We start from the raw sequence: 21510 nt of genomic DNA on the forward strand, positions 1-21510 counted from the left end.
TTTCATGTGCCTCAGTCTCTCTGTATCTGCATTAATAGACCAGGAACATTGTTTTAGGTAAATCAGGTGATAAAATATGACTTATGCCCTTAAGTGTAGTACTGCGAAAAAACAAAAACTTGAAAACATTTAAATTAGTCATAAAGTTTTGAGTGGTGGGAGTCTGAGATTTGATAACTTAACTGATTGCTGAAGGAAGATTGCAGAAACGCTCGGTTAACTTCTGTAGACCCAATTAGTAATGATTGCTGAGTGTTTCTGGTTCTTAATTTTAGTGATTAGTGGTGGTCTCTGATCCCCACTTGTTAAAACTTTTGATGTGATTGTAATGTGGCAGAAGTGTAAATTCACATGAGTTTGTGAGTTTTGTTACCTCAATATTTGTAAGCCAAAACCAGGAGTGGGTGAAAAATACAGAAGTGGTGACGTGTTTCTATTATACTTTTCCTCAGATTGTTCCACTCCTGGTTTGCGGTAAAATACTGAGCAAATACTGAACGTGTTAACGTGGCCTAATAGTGCCAAAAGAAACCATGCTGTGTTGGACTCTATGGGAAAAGCAGCTTTCCCATGTGCGGTTTGTTTCCGATGGACAGGTCTGGCCACATGTCCCTCCATCAGCAGTTCTTGTATGACTATGAGAGAACCTGTCATACGTCATACCTATATTATAGTAAATGGACAACACATTGTCCCCAACATCTGATAAAATAAAGATAGTTGCTAACCCCGTTAACTGATTCTGTAGCCAGCAACAGACTGCACAACACACAAGATACAAGCAAACTGCTAAATGTTTAATGAACTCCAATGGCAAAAACGATTTTTAGCTTCAACTGTGAGAAAAAAAAGTTGTCCCCCGAGGTGGTCAACCAAGAGGGGATGAGGAACCAGTGTCTTGTGCCATTAGTACAGGCAGTAGCAATAACTGTTGTTTTTTTTGGCTAATTTTCATGATGAGAAGAAATGGCTGAGAAATTATGAAATGTAGTGCAGATTTCATGGTCAATGACTGACTCTTCAGTACTTTTAAGCCAGAAACCGATCCAAAACACAAAGGAAGTGCAGATCTTTCCAATATACCAATAATACAGTTGCAACATGCTGGCATGTGAATGAGGCCTTAGGGCTAATCTTGTCAACAGAAGTTTCTCAGGTGCTTCATTGATGGACATGGGAGCCATGGGTTAAGTCTGCTGCCACTTGGAGGTTTTCTAATAATACACCTTAATGTCATCTCTTCCTCAGTAGAATATATCTAACTTACCGGCAACCAAGCTACTCAGTTTAGCTTAACCCTCAACTGGTGAGGTGGGGTTTGCCACACCCCAGGGAATTTTTGTTCAGCTGCCATTGTTTGAAAAATGCTGGTATGAGGATACGTGTCTCACTAGCTTCCGTCCATTTGTGGGTGTCAAAAATTTGTTATACTCATGTGTAATCAATCGCCAATAAGAAAACGATTAAAACAAATGTGATCTTTGCATTTTCTTTAAAAATAAGAGATTTCTAAACACTGGGGTATAGGAAACCCCACATCACCAGTTGAAGGTTAATGTCACGTAGGAGGCAGACAGAAGTCTCCGTTTGACAGGCTTTTGTCTAGGATTTTTATTATTCCCTACGCCAGGCACTGCTTGTGGCCCCCTTTTAAACTGGTACCGGTGTCATCCGTTTTTTTTCCTGGTATGGCTTAAGAAAAAATCAATTACAAAACTTCTCCTAACTTTCCCATCCATGCGCAGTACGTGTTTTTACACTGACCCATAGACTTGTATTGGCCATTGTCATCCGTGCTGCTGGTAAAAAAACAGACATGTCTGTGTGCTTTGATCGAACACACGGTCCATGCAAACACACGGACATGTGTGCAGCAGCATATGACATGGGTACATGTGGTATCCTTGAAAAAAAAACATGCCACACATACCGGAGACACATAAATGTGACGGGGACTTTGGAACGTCGATTCCCCCCCCCCCCCCCCCCCCTTCAATCATGCAAAAGATTTTCCAGCTCACGTGCTGTCACAGAAGAACAAATTCATTAACGTACAATAGTGAAATGGATGTCACTGACCGAAATTAATAGATCCCTGTAGACTGATAGTGCTACAGAGGACCTGTCACCAGGACAAAAGAGGCCAATTTTTGCTCTTAATTTTATTCCCACTGCTTCCCTGAGTGTCCAGTGTTTGTCCAGTGTGTGTCCAGTGAGTGTCCAGGTCATTTGCTTCCAGAGATGGACCTTTTTATTTAGAGCTAATTTTTATGGTATTTACCAAGAGGCATTGCTCACAGGGTAATAATGCAGAGCAGCCGAACAACAGCCCACAGAAAATATGAGCACCATCCCCTTGGTAAAGAGCATCAAAATTTGCACCAAATAATAAGGCCCATATCTCTGGAACTGTTTGGCGGATTTATACAAACAAAAATGGAATAAGCGGGAATACGATAAGAGTAAACTGGCGGCAGTTCCCCTTAAGGGTAGGGGTTCACATGTTGCATTTTTTTCTGGAAATTAAAAAGTCTGCAGTATATTACAGTAATAACTAAATGGAAGAAAGCTGTAATTAGACTTACCAGTAATTATATTTCCAGGAGTCCATCCTGAAAGCACCATAGAGGATGTCCTTCTTAGCCTTTCAGGGACAGGAAACACAGAGGTTAAAAGCGCTCCCCTCCACCCCTCAGTGTCTAAGTACCACACCAGGATGGATGCAACAAAATTTTATTAAAGAAGTTGTCCACTACTTTATAATTACCCCCCCCCCCAATGTATCCCCCAGGGGCCCCTAAGACTTTTTGTAAATACCCTTATGTTGCAGATAATGCCTGTGAGCGGCGCTATCGCTATAGGATTGGAAGTGTCTACTGCTGAATCCCCACAATCCAAACAGAACCTCTTCCAGATTTTCCTATAAATGGCCGAGGTAACTGGTTTTCGACTTGCCTGCAAAGTCGTTATTACTTGGTCTGATAGTCCCTGGGACCTCAACATCTGCCTCTCAGGATCCGTGCCGAAAGGTACAATCTGTCCACATTCTGGTAAAAGGCTGGTCCCTGGTGAAGATCCTTTCTTAAGGGAAGCAATATGGGTTCCTCCAGGGCCATCCTGGCCAACAGAGGAAACCAGCTCCTCTTTGGCCAAAAGGGAACTATTAGGATTATTTTTGCCTGATTCCCCTGCAGCTTTCTAGAACACTTGGAATTAAGGGTAGTGGAGGGAAGGCATGTGAAAGGTTTTCTATCCATTCTTGGGATAACGCATCGATCCCCTCTGGGTTGTCATGGGGATTTAGGGAATAGAATTTTCTGGCCTTTGCGTTCTCTCTGGTCGCAAAGAGATCTGCCGGATACCCCAACGTGACACAATCTGAGATACTTCCCCATTTAGTTCCCATTCTGTGGGTAAGATCTTCTGTCTGCTTAGGAAGTCTGCCAACTGTTTTTGGGCCCCTTTTAGGTGTACTGTCAAGATTGATTTTCTTCCCAAATGAATATTTTTGTAGCAAGGCCCTGGAGCAGTGATTAATGTCTTGGCCCTCCTTGGTGACGCAGAAAAGATACTGTCGTATTGTCTTACAGGACCTTTATAGGTTTGTTATGCACTAGAGAACGATTACGCCGGAGGACTTCCCCATGCGCCACAAAGCTCCCGGTAGTTTGCTGATCTGCAGCGAACCTCTGGAGACTAAATCCCCTGAAAAAAACTTCCTTCTATGTGGCCTCCCCAACATGACTGACTCGCGTCGGTGGTGATTACTTTGACCGGTGAGGAGGTTCAAGCTATCCCCACCTGTAGGTTTTTTGGGAGGAATGTGTAAGAAAGACATTCCTCACATGTAATAAAACTGTCAAACAGTCGCAAATCATGCACACGGGAGCGATTTAACCTTTTCACCAAGCAGCTATAAATACTCGGAGCTCGGCCCGAGCATACTCGGCAAAAGGGTTAATAGAACATACTCACTCAGCACTAGTTAGGATAAATCTTTCTGGTGGGAGCTTAGAGAACTCTACCCTGTACCCTGATGATTTAATTCCTAGAACCCACTGATCCTGCGAGATCTCCTGCCAGACCCCGATGATTTAATTCCTAGAACCCACTGATCCTGCGAGATCTCCTGCCAGACCCCGATGAATGACCTCAGCCGCTCCGCAACCACCCCACATGCATGGCGTCATTATCTTCCTGAACCTGAGCCAAGAAGGGGGCCTCTACCCCTACCTCCTTTTCGGTAGCTCCATCTTCCGGATTTCCCTTTCCTTTAATAATCTGGTCTGCGGGAGGGACAGGCTCTACGAACGGGCTGATATTAGACCGATCCTCCAGGAACACCTTTTTATCTGATGCCTTTTCTAGAATATCATCTAAAACAGGCCCAACCACTAGCTCCTAAGAAGGGAATAGAACAGAGTTTATTTTTTGATTGACTGTCCCCAGACCATGTATTTAACCAGATAGCACGCCTAGTTGCATTTCATAGCTCACTATTTCTGTCCGCAAATCTGACAGACTCAGCTGACGTGTCTGCCATGAAGCCCGTTGCCAATGTAAGCAAGGGAAGAGATCTTAGAATAATTTCCCTAGGAGTCTTTGATTTCAATTGTTCCTCAAGATCATCGACCCACAAGTGCATGGACCTGGCGACCAAGGTTGCAGCTATGTTAGTTTTCATAATGGCTGCTGACGTCTCCCAAGTTCTTTTCAGAAGGCAATCCGCCTTCCTATCCATAGGGTCTTTTAGGCTAGACGAGTCTTCAAAAGGGATCAAAGTCTTTTTGGCTACTTTTTCCACAGGCACATCAATCTTAGGAATTTCCTCCCAGGGTTTAATGTCCTCTGGTTTGAAAGGCAGACGGAGTCTAAAGTCCTGTGGTATCACCAGCATTTTCTCTGCATCCTCCCACTCCCCAAGGATCATGGCTCAGATTTGGTTGTTTATGAGGAAAGTCTTTAGTTACTTACCGGTAACGGGATTTTTCGGAGACCATGACCGCACCACGAGAGGGGATCCGCCCACCATGGACAGGAAACCTACAAGCTTAAAAGGGGGGCACCTCTCTCGCCTCAGTTTGGATTACAGAGCATTGAGAGGACCGCCAGGTTAATAAACACAGCAAACAATCACAACAACTTATACCACACAACACCCATTAAGTGTGAAATTATAATTAATAAACAGGGAGTTCTCCCACCACGTGAAGGGAGCGAATATAAGCGTGCTGTCATGGTTTCTGAAAAATCCCGTTACCAGTAAGTAACTAAAGACTTTATCGGTCGACCATGACAGCACCACGAGAGAATTACAGAGATGAGGTAGTCTAGAGAGGGACCACAGCCTGGAGCACTCTTCTCCCAAAGGTGAGGTCAGTGTAAACACCCATATCTAGTCTATAGTGTCTATAGAATGTTGAAGGAGAGGACCAGGTAGCAGCCTTACATAGGTCTTCTATCGAGACACCTGTCTTCTCCGGCCAGGAGGTTGCCACAGCCCGGGTGGAGTTCGCCTTCAACCCTTCTGGCACTTCCTCGACACTAGATGTATAAGCTAGAGAAATAGCCTCCCTGATCCATAAGGCTATGGTGGACTTTGTGACTTTAAACCCTTTCCTAGCCCCCTGGTAGGATATAAATAATGAGCTATCTTTTCTAAAGTCTTCGGTAACCGAAAGGTACCTAACCACACATCTCCTCATGTCTAATGTATGTAACGCTGCTTCTTTCTGGTTACTAAGATTTGGACAAAAGGAGGGTAGGATGACTTCCTGAAGTCTGTGGAAACAAGTAGCTACATTAGGGAGATAGAGTGATTTTTAGACCTGATCCTGCCTATCATCCAGGATTTGATTAAATGGCGAGGTCGTAGACAGGGCCTGGCCGAGGTTAAAGCTATTAAAACAGCACGGCTAAGGGAGAGGGATTTAAGGGTTGCTGATTCTATTGGCTCAAAAGGCAAGCTAGGCAAGGCCTTTAGAACCAAATTTAGATCCCAAGGAACCAAGGTGCTTCTAACGATGGGTCTAGATCTAAAAGCTGCCTTAATGAACCGAGAAACCCAATAGTTGCCCGCCAGATCACAGCTATATAGGGCACCTAAAGGCAGAAACCTGAACTTTTAGGGTGCTGTTGGATAACCCTAGTTCAAGGCCCTTTTGTAAAAATTCCAAAACCTTTCCCATTGTCGCCCCCTCATCAACTCTAGATCCAGAAAGACAAAAACTTCTTCCAAGTTCTGGCATAAATTCGAGACGTAATAGGTTTTCTGCTATGCATTAGGGTAGCTACTAGACCTTGAGAAAACCCTTTCTGACTTAGCAGTGACTTTTCAAGTTCCATACCGTCAAGTGGAGGCCAGATGGCTTGAAGATGGACTATTGGACCCTGGAAGAGGAGATCCGGAACCTCGGGCAGAACCCAAGGATCGGAGATGGACATGCTCCTCAGGCATGAGAACCAGGGTCTCCTGGGCCAAAAGGGTGCGATCAGCAGAACCCTCACCTTGTCCTCCCTGATCTTTCTTAAGACCATGGGAAGAAGAGCCAAAGGGGTGAAGGCATAGGCCAGGCTGAAATCCCAAGGTATCAGGAGAGCATCCAGTGCCAGGGAATTTGCTCTGGGATTTAGGGAACAGAAGAGCCTCGTCTTCCGATTTAGTCTGGTGGCAAACAGGTCTACCACCGGAGGTCCCCCATCTTCGGACTATTTGGGAGAAAAAGTCTTGTTTTAATTCCCCATACCTCAGAGGATAGCGGCTTAAGTAGTCTGCTATCGTATTTTCTTTTCACCTTATATGGAGGGCCGCCAAGGAAAGGAGATGACTTTCTGTGATGTGAAAGAGATGATCCGTCACTCTCATCAGTGATCTTGACCGTGTACCCCCTGGTGGTTCACGTATGCCACCGTAACTCTATTATCCGAAAGGATCTTTACATTCTGACCTTAGTTTTCCTCCAAGAAATTATTAACCGCAAATTGTCTACCGCCAGCAGTTCTTTTGCGTTGGAGAGACCCTTTTCGTTATTTGACCAGGTCCCCTGGGCTACCATATCCCCCAGATGGGCTCCCCACCCACTGGGACTCGCATCGGTGGTAATTGTTCTAGTGGTTCTAAGTACCCAGGGAATCCCTCGAGATGGGAGGACGAGGCGAGCCCAAGGACTTTACTGACCAGGGTGACAAGGACATCTTTCTTTCCAGATGTCCTTTAAGTGAAACTTCATTATATAGCACATACCACTGTAAAACCCTGGAGTGGTATTGTGCCCACAGAACCCCTGGGAAACCTGATGTCAGGGTACCCAACAGGGACATTGCTACTCTAAGGGACATGACCGGATTTGTTACGGCATTCTTCACCTGATTCCTTATCTTTTGTTTTTTGGCTTCCAGGAGGTAACATTGTTGAGAATCTGAATCAAGCATAATTCCTAAAAACTGCTGAACTTTTGAGGGTACCAACCTACATTTTTCAAAATTTAGCACCCAGCCCAGACTCTCTAAGCTGGTGATCACCTCTTTTAGGTGTTTATTACATGGGAAGACAGAATTTCCAACTACCAAAAAATCATCCAGATAAGGGATAATCAAAATATCACGTTCCCTGACATGAGCTATGACCTCCGCTATAATTTTAGTAAAGACCCGGGGGGCTATGGCCAGACTAAACGGCAGGGCCCTACACTGGAAATGCTTGATTTCCCCATCCATGACCAAGGCCACCCTAAGGTATTTCTGGTATTCCTCATGGATAGGTACATGGTAAAAGGAGTCTTTTAAATCTAATACTACAATGTAAAAGCCTGAAAACAGCATTTTTATTGTTGAATTAACAGACTCCATCTTAAAGGTGGGAATTATCAAGAACTTATTAAGAGCTTTTACGTTAATGATACATATGAAGGAGCCGTCCGGCTTAGAGACGAGGAAGACAGACGAGTAGAACCCCAACCCCCTTTCGGACGCCGGGACTTCCACCAGGACTGCCTTATGAACTAAGTCCAGCACCTCATTTTGTAGGGCCAGCTGCTCTGACACTGAGGAACGGACTGGGGTCGAGATTAATCTCCCACAAGGAATCGCCTGGAACTTGAACCTCAGACCCCGAACCTATCAGATCAAGGATCCAATTACTGGCTGAAATTTTTGTCCAGGCAGGCAAGAAGCCCAACAGCCTCCCCACTACCTGGGCTACGAGTCATTGACTCTGCTTCCATGGCCCCCGAGAAGAAGAAGAACTGAACAGAAGCCCTCTACCTTTGGCCTGCAGTCTTCCCATTTATCCTGATTTCTCTGCGGTCTCTTACGTAAAAAAAATGTCTCCCGGCCAACACTTAAGCCACAAGGCTATACGGGCTGCATTGGACACGGCAGCCGACCTTGCTGCCAACCTAACCGAGTCCGCAGAGGCGTCCGCTAGGAAAGCTGCTGCCCCCTGCATGAGTGGAACATTGGACAATATCTCTTTTCTGGATGTCTTATTCTTTAGATGGGACTCAAGCTATTCTAGCCATATCATCAAGGATCTGGCCATACAAGTTGCAGCAACTGCCGGCTTTAAAGCCCCAGCAGTTGTTTCCCATGTCCCTTTGAGAAAGGCATCAGCTTTTCTGTCCAAAAGGGTCCTTAAGAGCTCCCATATCACCAAAGGGGAGAGATGACGTACTAGATGCCTTTGTTATAGCTACATCTAGTTTTGGGGTTTTCTCCCAGGAGGAAGAGGCTGAATCCTCAAAGGGGTATTTCCTCTTAAAAGAAGGGAGAAGAGAGCCCTTTCTCTCCGGTCTTTCCCATTTGCTATGTATCAGATCCTGAAGCTTATAATTAACCGGAAAACACCTTCTTTTCCTCTGTCCCAGCCCCCTGAATATAACATCTTGGACAGATTTTTCTGGCCTGGTATCCGTAATGCCCATAGTTCAATGGACCGCTTTAACTAGACCGTCAATTTCATTTAGCAGAAAACAATGTTGTCCTGCATCTCTGCTCGAGGAGGAAGAAGATGAATGATCAGAGTCCACCTCATAAGTCGACGAGCGGGAGATGTCAGAGGCTGGGGAGACAACACAATCCGTATCATCCTCTCTCAACTTTTTTAGAGAGGACTTTGCTGATCTCTGCTTTGACTAGGGGTTTTAATCCTGAGGTGAAACTAGGGGTCTCATTTGCCAATGTTTGGTTAATACAAGATTGGCATAGCCTTTTGGGATATGAGTCCACCAATATGGCCTTACATAATGCACATTCCCTGTGCTTGGATTTGGAGGTACACTTCTTCCCCTATTAAGAATAGATAAGAAGAAGGAACACTATAACTACGTGAACTCTCGAAGATCACTTACCCAGACGGCTCAAAGGATTGGTACTGGTTTAGAGGAAGGACCTTTCTCAACCGGGGAATCGTCCCTGGAGGCTGCAGAATCGTCCATCCTGCTGGAGCTACGATGGCTGGACCTGGTTGCAGATCCTAGCCTTCCTGAGGTCCGGGTGTTACCGGTAACTTGAGGGCATTGTGTCTCCTGGGGCTCCCCAAGCGGCCGCTGAGATGGTGAAGGTGGCGGCTGCTGAATTTGCTGCTGCTGCTCACTTTCTGACTCCATTTTATGACAAAGACAAAGTAGCTGGGAAGCTTGGAGCAATGGTGCATAAATGCTTATATAGCAGCACCTGCTCCATTTTTTTCTTTTATACATTTTTTTTTCAATGATAGGTGAGACTGCACGCCACCTGCTGGCCGTAGGGGTAATTACAGCACTCTCTCGTCGTTTGAATACACAAGACCGAACCTTCCTGGTCCGGTCACGTGACCACCAGGGCGCATAGCGGCGTCATCATGCCACGCCCCCAGCTACATGCCGAGTCCGGAAATGCGACCACCCTGGAAAAACGCCGTACCATGCGGCGCTGAAGCCACAACCCCATGCAGGGCGCCACAACCCCATGCAATGCGCCGCTCCTGCTCACCATCCGGCGCCGGTGCTTGAGCAATGGTGGGGCGGCCAACCCCAGGCAGGGGCGCTGCTCCCCTCCAATAGTGCGCCGATCGATGCTGGAGCTGCCGACCCCAGGCAGGGGCACAGCTCCACAGGTGCTCCCATTGATGTGCAGAGCTGGAGCTTCAGACCCCAGGCAGGGGCGCAGCTCCACAGCTGCTCTCTCACTGACGTGCAGAGCTGGAGCTGCTAACCCCAAGCAGGGGCGCCGCTCTACAGCAGCTTCTCTACTGACGCACGGAGCTACAGCTGCCGACCCCAGGAAGGGGCGCCGCTCAGTCGTATCCCGACATCTTCAACAGGTAAGCCTGTCTAAGGTTCCCCCATCAAGGACAGGAAACCAAACTGAGGCGAGAGACAGGTTCCGTCCCTTTTAAGCCTGTAGGTTTCCTGTCCTTGGTGGGCGGATCCCCTCTCGTGGTGATGTCATGGTCAAACCGATAAAACTCTACTCCTCTGAGATCTTACACCCCCGAACATCTCATCCTGGATGGAATGACATTTGTGAGCCTCCTCCACCTGCATGATGTTCCTGACAGATCTCAGGAGCTCATCCGTATCCTCTGATGAGAAGAGGTTTCTTTTCCCCTTCTCTGTTGGATCTGAGGCTCTCTCTTCCTTCTCGTCCTCTTCAGATCGGAAGGATTGTAGCTCTTCCTTTGAACTGAGTTCCATTTCCCACCTTGGCCTCTTTGCCCAGGGCCCTGGTTTAGAGGCATGGGGTGAGACTAGACCGGAGATAGAAGACCAGACTTCCTCCCTAATCATAGACCTCATGTCCGTGAGAAAGGTTGACTGCTCTTTCCTGATGATTTTGGAAGTACAGCTCTGTAAGGCAGCGCTAGTCATCATGCTGGGGGACACCCGCTGCACCGGGTCAATTAAAGCACACATGCAACGACTTTACGGTATTTCACAATTCAGCAGTTTATTACACTTCATAATTGCTTGTAACCGAGACCATCTCAGTGGCTCACCGACAAATTACACATATAATGTCCAAGAGCCTCTCCAGTGACATGAAATTCACCTGGCTCCAGATACAGCCCTCAGCAAGGAAACAATATAAATGTCCACATCAAGCAGTGTTTTACCTTTGCCGGGTTTTAGCTGCTTCAGTCAGATTTGTTCTGCCACCGCTGTGGCTTTACGGCTTCCCAGATGGGGGGGGGGGGTCTCCAGCCCTCGTTCCTTCAAAGGCTACTGGTATGTTTTCACACCTAACATCCAGCCTTTGCCTTCCAGGACTCTTGCCTTCAAAGTCTCTTGCCCTCCAAGGCTACTGGCATCGCTTACACATAAGGATCCAGCCTCTGCCTTTCAGGCTTCACCAGGCTTCACTAGGCCTCACACTCTAATGGTGTCCCACACAGGGAGAAGGCCTCACGCCTTTCACACCCTGTCTCAAATCTACCAGGGTTTATATATCCGCTAGTGTACACACAGGACCTGTGCTGATGTCAGAGTCATGTGATCAGACCTTCTGTGTGCACCGGACCTGTGCGATGTCACAGTCATGTGACCAGTCACCTCGGGGAGGTACATGGTCGGCCAAAACACACCCTGGACCATTACAGTAATGCCGCAAGCCGCTGAATTACAAGCTCTCACACAACTGCTTCCCCCATGCTTCAGGTAGCCTGCTGTTACATATGGCACATCTTTTCAGCTTCCCTGTATTTTTCTGGTTATCCTTTTTGATTGCAGTTGATAGATTAGTAGGACCCCTGTCCTATAAAGCATAGAGGGAAAGATCTATTTACTTAGGGAGGGACCCTTATAATAACAGGTGCTACCCCCCCCCCCACGAAGGTGTTAACTAACCACCCCCACTCACGTGTACCATAGGTAGCTCTGATGGGGTCTCTGCTTTCCCAGAATCCTCCATCATAGGAAGTCTTCAGCTCAGCAGGGGAATCAGACACAGGTAATTCCTTTTATACTACCTGTCTGACATCTTCAAAAAAAAAACTCTTGAAGAGGAAATGAATAATTGCTGACGTAAAAAAACAAAAATGCCATACGGATGAAAATTCATTTTAGTTTTTGGTCAAAATAAAAGGCTTATTTTTTTTTTATGCACTCATGGGACCTTAGCCTTAAAGTGACCTGAGAAGACAGAAAGTTTACAAAATACGAAGATATGTTTTCTAGGTAAATGTTCAGGAGCCAACTCAAGCAGTGAAATAAAGGATTATCCCAGCCAGAAGTAAAATGGTTAAACAGCTTTTTACAGTTTATTCAAAAGTGTGAGTAGTAATATACGACCCATATGAGCAGAAGAACAAAAAAGTATAAACAGAAGTAAGCATTCATAACTTCCTTTACATAACAAAGGACAACTTAAAACACTCTCAAAGAAATAGCTGGATAAAGACCAAACTCCTGTTGGACGTGTTGGAAAGATCTTTTTTCAAAATGTCTGTACGACTTTACCATAACCACCTCTTCCTGCATCATAATCCTGGCGATACTCATCTCTAACCTGGTAGGAAAAAATAAAGACATATTGGGCTTACAAGAACACTGTATTTAAGAAACATAACTATGCATTTCAATTAAAGGTATTTTTCAGTTCTATGAGCTTCCAGACTCCGCTCCCAGATTACTATGCGATCACATGATGACCTTATCGACACAACATCACATCAGAAAGTGAGCGAGGACATTGGCCACATGAGATTAGAGGAGGAACTGTGATGCAAGCAATATGGAAAAAGGTTTTTTTCTGTGCCAATAACATCCAATCCTTAAAAACCATAAAAATACTTTAAAGAAATAGTGATCTCACCTGACCACCTGATTTCCCACGTCCATACTGTCTACCTTCTTTAAATCCTGCATCCCAGTCTGTTCTGATGATTCTGTCATCTAGACGAGTACCATTAATGAACCTCATGGCTTGCTCTGTATCTGCTCTGGTGTAGTATCTGATCACAGAGTTAAAGTTTAAAGTTCTCAGATTTCCTGAAATTATCACGACTGAACACTAGATTTGTGTTAAGCGCAATGCAAATTGTTATTTTTTACTAAAGTCATATATTTTAGCTTTCGGATGATCCAGCATGGCCTAAAACAGACTGAGGACATGTTCACACATAGCATTTTTTCTGCACCAAAACTCAGAGTGGTGGTAGGAAAGTCACTGTGTACAATATGCACATTTTTTCAGATTAATTTAGTTGAAAAACACTCCAATAAATTCTGAAAGATTAGACATGCTGCGGTTTAAAAGATGCCAAACAAAAAGCGCAAGCAGGTGCATTTTGCTTTGTTGGTTCTGTAAGACAGCATTTTTTCTGCAGAAAATAAAACGTTGCATAAACGCCTAGTGTGAACATACCATGAGGCCACTCAAATATACTGCTCAAGTCAGAATTGCCACTAAACTTACTGAGTAAGCATATACCCAGCCGATTTTCATTATGGCAGATCTTATACTTACAAGAAAAATATTACATCTCCCAGAAAATGATGCAGCGTTTTAGGCCCCCCTTCACATAACAGTGTTTCAGGTATGTGGGTCATCTGTTGTTTTCTTTTAACGGATACCACAGGTACCCATTATAATCTATGGTGCTGCCCACATGTCCGTATTTACACACGGAGACATGTCCATTTTTCATCAGCAGCACGGATGGCAGGGCCAATATAAGTCTCTGGTTCCGTGTAAAACACAGACCCATAGACATGTGCTATCCATGTTTAACACTGCAAAGTATCAAAAAACTTTGAAATTGATTTTTCTTAAGTCATACCGGAAAAAAAACGGATGGCACACTGATCCAAAACACCAATGACACCGCTACCAGTATTATACGGACATGTGAAGGGGGCCTTATGGAACTCCAATACAGACCAATAAAGAATGACACCATACACAACCTGCTCTCCACCATTGTCCAGGACTAAAAATCAGCTGGTTCCCATAATCTCTCTCACACTGATAAGCAAGCACCCATCTTTGAGAACCATGCATGAATGACTAGCATGTAATGCTACATTTCCCTTGTAGTGGTTGCTGCTGAAAATATAACAACTAGATAGCTGTAGCTCCTAAAGTAAATGACAGCTGGATATTGTAATGTGTAATGGCCACTCTGTGCTCTCCTGATCTCACTGCAGAGCTGTGTGTGATTATACCGAACACTTCTGCAGGCTCCTCTCCACTTCAGCCTCCAGCTCACAGGTAGACAGGGCTACAATACAGCAGAGCTGTGAGAGCTGCAGTTGCTAATATGTTCGTAAGAAGACAAATTTCAGTTCTACTGTTCTGTTAATTACATGTCTCACTCTGGTAATCTCCCCTTTTATTTATAATAATCTCTGCAGGCAGATTCTCATACAGATCAGTGTCCGGCCTATAGATAGCAACAGCTCATTTACATATAAAAAAAACATGCATTTCTCTGGAATAAGACATCAGATGACAGATATCAAGGTATCATCTTAGTCAGCTTCCTATGACCTGCATGCCAATATAGATGCCTTAGGAGGGACGATCCTACTGATAGATTCCCTATAATAATGAGTTCTCTACAGTCACATTTAAAAGGTGTCATCCAGGGGTATTTGATCAGCTGTTATAAGCTCTGGCAGCCGGACATATATACTAAATTGTTGTATTGCATAATGTGTAGTGGCTGCTGCAAAGTACAGCAGATCGCCTCCTATTAAAGACAATAAGAGCCGATCTGCAGTACCCGGCAGCGGCTCCTATTCATGACAGTAGAAGCCGATCTGCAGTACCCAGCAGTGGCTACTACATACTGTGCAGCGCAGCACCTTTCAATGTTTACATTTGTCCGACAGCTTATAACAGTCAACTGGTGAGGGTGCTGGAACCCAACAGTTCTGATGTTGATGACCTATCCTAAGAATAGGTTATTAATATCAGATACATGGAAACCCCTTTAAATTATAATAAAAACCAGATAGTTTTTTCAGTGGTTTATCTTTAAAGAAGCACTCCTCCCATTAACATTCTTATCCTCTTAACAAATTGCAGTCATCATATTATATATCACTGTGTACTTACAATTGCTCATTTTACCTTTCTACCCAGTTAATTCTGGTTTTCCATTAGGTCTATGACATCTTGTGATTAACAACTTACTAGCTGAATCCTTCTAAGCTTTATGTAGAAACAGGAGGTCAATTTTGTCTGCACAAATCATAAGTCACTGCAAAATTCTCTGGCATGGGGAAGAAGGAGGGAGCAACTAGGTCAGGAGTTATAGAGAGGACTGATAAATGCAGGGACAAGAGACTTCCTGTTTCTATATAGAGTAAAGAAGATTTAGCTGGGTAGAAAGTCAAAATGAGCAATTATAAGTACACGGTGCAATATAATATGACGACTGCAATATATTAAGAGGATAAAAACTTTGATGGGAGAAGTGCTTCTTTAAGAACTTCCATAAACTTCAACCTTCTAATTCAAAGGATACTCTACAAAGCAGAACCCACACGCTGTCTTCTTAACCTTATCGAGGCCCATGACGATTTTCTTCACATCTCCGCTTTTACTGAATAATTCGTAGATTTGCTCTTCTGTGGTGTAAAATGACAGATTTCCAACGTACAAAGTGCAGCTCTGCTTCAGGAGCCTCTCCTGATCGTCTCTGTTACCCTGAGGGGGACACAAAAACAAAGATAAAAAAAAAAGTTTTCACTAAGAAGATCTCGCTCACATTGTGCCCCGGACATAAGACCTCACCTGCTCCCACCCGCTCTCCTGTCCGCAGAGCGGCCTCCCCCAGCGCCACCCGCTCTCCTGTCCGCAGAGCGGCCTCCCACAGCGCCACCCGCTCTCCTGTCCGCAGAGCGGCCTCCCACAGCGCCACCCGCTCTCCTGTCCGCAGAGCGGCCTCCCACAGCGCCACCCGCTCTCCTGTCCGCAGAGCGGCCTCCCACAGCGCCACCCGCTCTCCTGTCCGCAGAGCGGCCTCCCACAGCGCCACCCGCTCTCCTGTCCGCAGAGCGGCCTCCCACAGCGCCACCCGCTTGCCTGTCCGCAGAGCGGCCACCCCAGTTCCACCCGCTCGCCTGTCTGCATAACATCCCCCCATTGTTCCCCCTCCTCTCCTGTCTGCAGAGCAGCCTCCCATTGTCCAGGGGGGGGCGCACACCTACCTGCCAGCTCTCTGATGGCACACTACACTAGTATACAAGTGCCAACATGGGGAGATGAGGCCTTCAGGTTCACTGTGCTGGGGGCCTACCATAGACATCCTGACCTATAGCCCTCACACATGCACAGGCTCCAGTGCAGGACACCAGGCAGCAGGAGAGAATCACCTTAAAGTGCTGGTCCCGGTACAAGCTCAGCTCCACGTACGAATCACTCTTCAAAGCGCTAAACATTGTTGCAGCTTGCTAGTGAGCCCTCCACCAAGAAATCAGCAAATACAAAAGCCGTTAAGCGACAGTAGTTTAACGACACTCATAAACCAATCAGAAAATACGCCGTAAAAAAGCATTTCCGGGTTTCAGGAGGAAGCACCGCCGCCATGTTTACTGAGGGCGCACAGCTGATTGCGTGCTGACAAGGACATAGGTAAGCACGGGGCTGCTATGGCGGCTGTGTACTGTAATGGGTAGTAACCAGCTCTATCTCTGTGCCTCAGGCAGTGCGGGCAGCACGTCCCGGCAGAGATGGTGCTCCGGAGGCTTCTGTTCTCGTTACTCAACAACCCCCAGCTGATAGAGAAACTCTCCGAGTCCCGGCCGATCCGCAGAGCCGCGCAGATCACCGCATTCGCGATCACAAAGGCGCAGCTGACCGGCAAAGACGCAGCACAGCGCATGCTCCGCTCCCACACGGTACAGCAGCTGAAGCAGGAAGTGGCGGCTTCACCCCGGGACCTGGGGGAGATGGGCCGCAAGATGGGGAGGATCCGAGAAACGTTTGTGAGAGAGCTCAAGACTGGCATGGCGGAAGCTAAGGGGCAAATGAAGAAGCAAAGCGGCAAGTGACGCGGGTGGAGACTGACGGCCTGTGCCACCGCACTGATAACGCACTAATACCGCCACAGTGCCGGCCGGGCCCCGCACTGATATCCCCATAGTGTGTGGTGCCCTCTAGCGGCTAAGCAGTGAGTCACAGCCCTCTGCGCCGGGGCCTCCTGCCGGACTGAGAATCTGCTGAAATTGTACAGAAAATAAAATGTTCTGCCATTTTATACATTTCCTGCTGTTTGATATCAGGGAAAACCACACCGTGTTTATGACGAAGGGTTTACAGGATGAATGGCGCCGAATGTACAGTGTGAATGTGAAGTAAGGGGCCTCGGCCCACCCTAATGTTACCTGGAATCACTTCTTGCTTTTTCATTTGAGTCCTTTAGAATGAATGAATGTTTTTTATCTAATTGTAAGAACCATACCTATTCTGTTCACCTCTTAATGTAGTAATATGGGGATTATTTTACAGTACATTTAATTTATTGATTTTTTTATGTGGGGATTGTAAATCAACTTTTTTTTGGTCCCACTGGTGGACATGATGCTGTAATTATTTGATGCCTGGAAAGACGTTTTCACTGCCACTAGTAGAGGCTTCTAACCTACTCCCGGTGATGTGGGCGACATCAACAACTGTGGTGCAGTGCCCACATTATCCTGAGCAGTGCCAGTCAAATATCAAGCCGCATACATAATATCCCCTAGCAAGACCAGCACCCATCCCAAAGTGCTGCACAATACACCTCACCAGCAGCGCCAAACCAATGCACAGTGCAGCTCAACAGTCCTACCCCAGTGATTTGCTGAGTGCTTGCAATTATTGGTCAGTAGGAATGTGGACATACAGAGACTAGCTGCTGGTTTTCAGCACTCCCATAAGAATAAATGTAGCAGCTGTGCGCATGATTGACCACCGCTCCATTCATGCAGGGCTCTTCCAATTCTCGATCACTGGGGGTCCCGGTGATCAGATGCTCAGCGATTGAGAAGTTATCACCAATCCAATGGAGAATACCATAAGCGCATATTTTTAAACATTAACTCGCTGAACAACCCCTGAATCCCATGACACGTACGTGCGCCTGGGAATGGCGCTGTTCCCAAGCACTGTTGTTAAACGCTGCCCTCATCATGGTTCCCTGCCGGTGCTGCGATTAGCACCAGCAGGGACCATGATGAGGGTAGCAGCGGTCTCATGGATTACAGTGGGGGACACCTAGGAGAGGTGAGTTTATGCAGGTGGTGGCTGGCAAATTTTGGCCTGGGGGGGCAAGCACAAAGCAGTGGCCCATGATTAGCAGCCTATACTTATTGGCTCTGATTCATTAAAGGGCTGGCCCGAAACTAAATCTTATTTTACTCCTAGATCTGTATCTAATGTCATAATCTGATATACCTTAATTTAAAAAATTTCCTATCCTTCCCTTACTACTCTAACTTCTTTATTTTTTTTCATTTCCTCTTTGATGACGCTGCTATTGAGAATCCCCAGTGCATGCTGGGTTACTCAAATGAGATGTCATCAGGGGGCTGAGGCTGCAGGCACTGGTACAGCCTCTGCCCCCACCCTGAAACGAAGTGTTATCAGTGCCCCCCCCCCCCCCCCCATTTTAGGGCCAAGTTCTTGGCCTGCTGAGCATGTGTTGGTTGTCAATTCTGACGGATGCTCAGCAGATTCCTGTCTCTATGCTCTGTTGTTCTCCGTGCACAGTGACAATGCGCTCTCACCAGCTCTAGTCAGAAGTGACGAGCCAGCAACAGAGCGCATTGTCAGTGCATATTGTACGTAAAAAACAAACAAGTGACATCAGGTAAGAGATTTGCAGCCTCCCGTTTAGCCGCCCCACAAATTGATCCGCTCATCTCTAGTTATTTCCTTTCTTTGTTGTAGACCTGGATACATTTAAAAATGTGGTGCAAATCTTGTTTAAGGCTATGTGCACATGTTGCGTTTTTGATGTGTATTTTGCAGCATAAATTTGGCAAGGAAAATACGCAGCGTTTTCCTGTCCCTGCAAAGTGTATGCTTACGTCACTTATTTTCTCCTAACGGATTTACAGAAGATTCAAATCTGCAGCATGTCAATTCTTGTAGCGGCTTTCAAATACTAATGAGTGGCAGAAAAATGCATTTCAAAAGTGAGACAAAAGCACGTGTAATTTATGCGTTATGCAGAAATTTCTGCTGCTAATACTGAACGTGTGCACATAACCTAAGGGTATATGTACACATTAAGTATTTGCTGCAGACATTTTGGCACCAAAAACGTGTCCATTGGCAGGAAAAACGCTGAATAAAATACACATGTTTTTGATGCAGCTTTTTTATGCATTTTTTTTCCCCCCACTCATTGGAATGGGTGAAAAACACTGAAAAAATGGACATGCGGCAGATTTGAAACTACTTCAAATTTGCAATTAAAAAATAAGCAGCGTGTGCATGAGAATTCAGAAATCTCATTCACTTTGCTGATACTGTAAAACACTGTGGTTTTCTGACGCAAAAAACGCAGCACAAACGCAACGTGTACACATACGTTAAGTTGGTTGTCCTTGTTACAGTCTAAGGCTGTGTGCCCACTAGGCGTTTTTTAAGCATTTCCGCAGCAGCAATTCTGCTTCAGAAACGCTTAAAAAACGCTTGGTAGAAGGTCTGCCATGTTCCCCAATGATAATCCGCTGTGCACATGCTGCGGAAATTTCCTCTGCGTTTTATCACTCCGGAAAAATCCACAGCACTACCAATTATTTTGCGGAATCGCAGCGTTTTTGCCGCCATTGACTTGCATTGAATCGCTTAATATCCGCATGACTACATGTGCACATGTGGATATTAAGCGATTCAATGTGCGGATGGTACCCGGGTCTGGAGAAGAGAAGACTCTCCTCCAGACTCTACCTGTAAAAAAATTAATTAATTAAAATAGAAAATATACATTATACCTTCTGTTGGCCCCCGGTCTCCATAGTTATGCGTCCTGGCTCCCCGGTGTCTCGCGGTGGTCTAAAAGGACCTGACCAAGTTGTCAAGCACTTTCCAAGTGATGCTAAAATCACTTGGAAAGCACTTGACAACCCGCATGCGAAATTGCATGATCAAAACGCTTCACTTCCACTTGTCCCTGGCAGGAAAAACATATGTAAAATCCGCATGCGTTTTTTCTGTCAGGGAGATGCAGAAACGCTCAGGAAAAATCCAGAGCATTTCTACATCATGGGCACTTAGCCTAAGTATCAGGCAAATGAGCATACGTTAAAAAAACACAGAAAAGGAATTGAAAGGTAGCGCTCTGCAGAGTCATGCACTGTAGTAGGTCAGTGGTACCTAGTCTTATGTATGACTGACTTTAGGCCTCTTTCACACGTCCTGATATTTCTGGTTGGAGATATCCGTCTGTGTGACAACGGTGTGCCGCATTAGAACCACACGTACCGGCACCTGGGAATCAGCGGTACAGTCCGTGCTGTTCCCAAGGGCCGGGTGCTGAAGGCAAGTCTCATCATTGTCCCCTTCTTGCGCTGATATCAGCACGAGTAAGTGACAATGTTGAAAGTAGTATTCTGCCATCGCTGTCTCCAATAGGTGTAAAAATAAGAATAAAATAAAAAACACATTATACTCATCTTTACACCTAATACCCTGAAGCCATTATCCCCTGTAAACAAACCAAAAATAAAAAAAATCACAATATCCCTCACCTGTCCGAAGATGAAATAATCCAGTGTCCCACGCAGTAATCCATCTGACTCACATTTGTTCATCAGCGTGATTGGTGGATTGAAGCTACCGCTTAGTGACCGGCCGGGGGAGCATATACCCCCCCGGCCCAGCCCCCCCCCCCCCGAGTATATGGATTTTATTATTTTCTTCTTATTTTTACAGGTGGGTACACCGGGAGAAGACTACCACTACCCTCATCATGGTCCCTTCTGCTGCTGATGGCAGCGCCGGCAGGGAACCATGATAAGGGTAGTGCTCCGCACCCGGCGCTTAGGAAAGTCATGAATCTATCTGCGATAGTAAAAAATTTCCTGAACTGGTGGACTTCCCTGCAAAATCTTCAAAGATGAATTCCCTAGACTTTATCTCCCTTCGTCACAGTCACCAATGCAGGTTGGGGAGCTCAGGTAGAGGATCAATACCTGCAGGGCACCTGGTCATCGGAGATTTGTTGCCGATCCTTGAATTATAGTGAGCTGCAAGCAGTATGGAAGACATCAAAGAGATGCCAGGCCCGTCTCAAAGACCGTCACGTCAAAATCTTGCCTGACCACATCCATCATGACAGTCTCATTTCTTCGTCACCAGAGATTTCCGAGACATCGTCTTCTCCAATCTTTGACCTCAAAGATATTCCTTTGGCAGAAAGGATAGTTCTATTTTGGCAGTGCATCTGAGAGCATCGCAGAATCAGGTGGCAGATTTCATCAGCAGAGAGAGATTGTGGACTTCAGAGTGGGTGTTGAACACGGCAGTGTTCCAACATTTGACCAAGCGTTGGCGTGTCCCTCAGGTAGATTTATTCCCGCCCAGGAAGAATGCAAA

At 45.9% G+C, this 21510-nt stretch overlaps 1 protein-coding gene across 1 annotated transcript; it reads right to left on the reverse strand.

Moving 5' to 3' along the window:
- Positions 1 to 12208: 12208 nt before the first annotated feature.
- Positions 12209 to 16818, reverse strand: NCBP2 (nuclear cap binding protein subunit 2). The gene is made up of 4 exons (XM_073675009.1): positions 16299 to 16818; positions 15449 to 15630; positions 12790 to 12928; positions 12209 to 12483 (listed from the first exon to the last, which is right to left on the reverse strand). The coding sequence occupies exons 1-4, from the start codon at positions 16362 to 16364 to the stop codon at positions 12412 to 12414; spliced, it is 459 nt and encodes a 152-aa protein (XP_073531110.1). The 5' UTR covers positions 16365 to 16818; the 3' UTR covers positions 12209 to 12411.
- Positions 16819 to 21510: the final 4692 nt, after the last annotated feature.

This window comes from Phyllobates terribilis, unplaced genomic scaffold (assembly GCF_046119375.1).
Source record: "Phyllobates terribilis strain yellow unplaced genomic scaffold, ASM4611937v1 Scaffold_3__8_contigs__length_932513732, whole genome shotgun sequence".
NCBI lineage: Eukaryota > Metazoa > Chordata > Amphibia > Anura > Dendrobatidae > Phyllobates > Phyllobates terribilis.